The sequence below is a fragment of the Pongo abelii genome, chromosome 13 (genome assembly GCF_028885655.2).
Source record: "Pongo abelii isolate AG06213 chromosome 13, NHGRI_mPonAbe1-v2.0_pri, whole genome shotgun sequence".
Taxonomy (NCBI): domain Eukaryota; kingdom Metazoa; phylum Chordata; class Mammalia; order Primates; family Hominidae; genus Pongo; species Pongo abelii.
Genome location: NC_071998.2, coordinates 106,346,354 through 106,349,717, shown reverse-complemented (window position 1 = coordinate 106,349,717; position 3,364 = coordinate 106,346,354). Strand labels below are relative to the sequence as shown.

Here is a 3,364-nt window from a genome sequence, read left to right as displayed (position 1 = left end):
TTTCTGGGTTCATCCTTTCAGTTTTTTAAATTTAATGTTTGAGATGCATTTGGGTGGCCAACTGTAAACTTCCTCTATGCATTAATTATTTGCAGATGTTGAGGCTGTGAGTGGGGGGGATGGAGGGTGCTGGAAAAATCCATGCCCTTTGTTCTTCATGAGGACATACTTTAATGGATATATTTACAACTTTGTGAGCTCAATAAAAAAGCTTAACTTTGCCTGAAATATCAAATTATGTTTTCTCACATCTTAGAAAGAAAATGGAATTAAATCTGAAGCAGTCTAGAAATTTTAAGGTTCATACAAGACGAGGATAACATCTAAAGGGAGCAAACATTTTCCATATGCCAGGCACTCTCCTAGAAACATTACATGTGTTGTTTTATTAATCCTTATCCCCCTTCACCACGAAGTTGCTCTTATTGTTATCTTTATTTTAAAGTTGAAAAATCCTGAAGATCAGAGAGTTGAATTGAGTTGCCTAAGGCCACACAGCTGATGGCCTATTATAAAGACTCTGATTTTAAAGCTGAAGTCTCTTTCTCTATGGGAGATTGAGGAAGAATGAATAGCAGGGCATGAGACAAGTACTTTCATTGGACTGAACAGTTGTCAGTGCTGATCTAACTAGCAGTCATCAAAACCCTTGGGGGAGAACATCATCTTTATCATTATCCCCATTGGATAGATGAAGAATATAAGACACAGGGGCTAAGCGGCTTGCCCAAGATAAACCAGTCAATAAAGGCAGAACTGGAATTTTATTTTATTTTATTTTATTTTTTTAATTTATTCAAGGTAGGCTCCGTTTATTAGAGTCATACACAACTGACTATCTCAGTGTGACTCAAGACCACAAAAAACCCATTTCTCCTTCACTTCTGAGTCCTGGGGTTAAGACCTAGACCAGCAAGTGTACTGCTTGGGGTCCATTCACAGGTTTACAAGTTTTTCATTGAGGGCAATCTGTGACTGTGTGAGGTTGGCCAGGTAGGTCACCATCAACAGGTCCCAGCCTGTTGATGTTGCTGTTGAGCATGGTCTCGAAGTCATCGGGAACTATTTCCGGTACTTGGTTAACCAGGCTCATCAGGAAGCGGCCCACAGTATTGTCAGCTGACACCTTTCCAGACAGTACATCCTCTGCATATTGCAACACTGTGCTCAGGGCATCCTGGATGCGAGCTGATGCCCCTCCTACTTGCTGCAAGTCACTTGAGAGTCCAATCACTCTGTTGGGGCTAAAGCAGGTCTTCATGATTAGGTCAACTCGGATGCGTTCAGTGTCATAGTATGCGTATTTCATTGTCAGAGGTGTGAACATCACTCCCATGGTCCTCCCAGGGACACCCATTAAAGTGCTGACATAGGCTTTGATGCTCATGCCGCCGTTCTGGAGACTTGTGTCCACAGTGAGGTGGATGGGGTTGGGGGCCTCTCGGCTGTAGTACTCATGGATCAGCACAGAGTGCTCTGTGATGTCATGGCCTGTAGCGTACCAGCCCAGGATGAGCTCATTTGGAGAAACTTTTTTATGCAGTTCATACATATTCTTAGCAAATTCCATGTCAACAGCCACTTCATCTTCTGACTCATTGTGCGGCACTGAAAAGCAATTGGTGACCTCCACTGAGTGTTTGTCGACAGTTCCCAACAGGGTCCCGATAACTCGGGCAGCACCCTCGTTGCGTCTCTCGTAGCTGTCCACAATGGAGGCCAAAATGACTGGGTGCAGCCTGACCACGCGGCCGCCGACGAAGGGCCCTGGAAGAGCAGGACCAGGCAGAGCAGGCGCTGGGGTCTGCGCTGGAGCTTGCGCTGAGGCCGTGGTCTGGCCAAGAGCTGCAGTTGTAGCCGCTGCTGCCGCAGGGTTTGAGGATGAGGCTGGAGCCGCAGCGGGAATAGGAGCCGCAGCCGGTGCTGGCGTTGGCGCTGGAACTGAGGCTGGGGCCAAGGCTGGGGCCGCCGCCGGGACTGGGGCTGGCGTGGCCGCAGGAGCACTTGCTGGTACCGCCGGTGTGGCCATCTTGTCGAGAAAGAAGGATGCAGGAGCCAGAACTGGAATTTTAATGCAGATTCTACACTCTTAACCACTCTGCCACATTGCCGGTTGAGAGGGAGTGAAGCACATGGCAAAGTTATCTCCAAATGAATGTTATCTAAAGTCTTTCTGATATTGTTCATGCCATTAAGAATGGTACCGTTTGGCTATGCAGGGATCCTTTAAATTGTAAGCACAAAGAAGGCCCAAGACTTTCAGTCCAAATGAGACCAGAGACTCAGACACTGGAGCAGCTTGCTCAGGAGCAAAGGACTAGTCAGAGGCAATGACAATATCGGCCTCCAGGTCCCCTGGCCTCCAGTCTGGGACTTTCACCAGTGTCCCCCTCACTCTTCTGTCAAGTCGGTCAGATGTTGGAGGCTCTGTAGTCATGGGAAAGAGGATAAAGACAGAATTGCTGCTCTCAGCAGAAACACTGTAATGGAAACCATTTCACAGGCTGTGGCAGAAGGAGCCTTCCCTCATCACATGTTAGCTTCGGGAAGAGTTTATGACTCATTCAGGACGTTTGGGTGTGTCAGTTCCGCAAAACCAGGGTATCCTGGGCAGAGTCTTAGAAGACAGGAGTCAGGGATCTCATCTACTCCAGGGAGAGGGAAGGTGGCTGTCTATTAAGAAATACTGAAAGGCCTCTCAACTGTTCTTCTGTAGCCACCAGGGGAGCAGGGACTTGAAATTTCTGAGTATTTCTCATCCAGTCATTTCAATCATGACAATATAGTAGTTCTGGAGATGAAATATTTAAAGTTGTAAAGAAAGAGTGAGTTTTTAAGCCAGATCAATTGGCATGCAACCCTGTTTCCTCATTCATAGAATGCACATACATACCTACCTTGCAGAATCACAGTGGGGGTTGATTGAAATAAAGCCTGAAAAATTTCTAGCAGACAAAAGGCACTCAATGGGTGCAAAGTAAAGGTTGAATTGATCTCCTCTTGATAAGGTGAAACCAAAGCCAATGAAAACTATTTGGAGAATATAGCAGGCTGAATAATGCTCCCCTGGGAGACGTTACCTTATATGTAAAAAAAAAAAAAAGAAAAAAAAACCTTTGCAGATGTGATTACGTTAAGGATATTGAGATGAAGATATTGAGATAAATGGCTTTTATGAAATGGAGTCAAGAGGATCAGAGTTAGGAGAAAGGCTGAAAGATACTGTACTGTTGGCTTTGATAATGAGGAAAAGGCCGTGAGCCAAGGACAGCAGGCAGTCACACAATCTAGAAAATGTAAAAAAAACAAAAAAAAACGCTCTCCTCTAGGGCCTCCAAAAGGAACATAGCTTGCTGACACCTAA

At 45.6% G+C, this 3,364-nt stretch overlaps 1 protein-coding gene across 1 annotated transcript; it reads right to left on the bottom strand.

The window, feature by feature from the left end:
- Positions 1–829: 829 nt before the first annotated feature.
- LOC100939427 (eukaryotic translation initiation factor 3 subunit F-like) lies at positions 830–2,044 on the bottom strand. Its single transcript, XM_009244794.4, has one exon. It carries the CDS (start codon positions 2,027–2,029, stop codon positions 956–958), a length of 1,074 nt encoding a protein of 357 aa, XP_009243069.3. The 5' UTR covers positions 2,030–2,044; the 3' UTR covers positions 830–955.
- Positions 2,045–3,364: the final 1,320 nt, after the last annotated feature.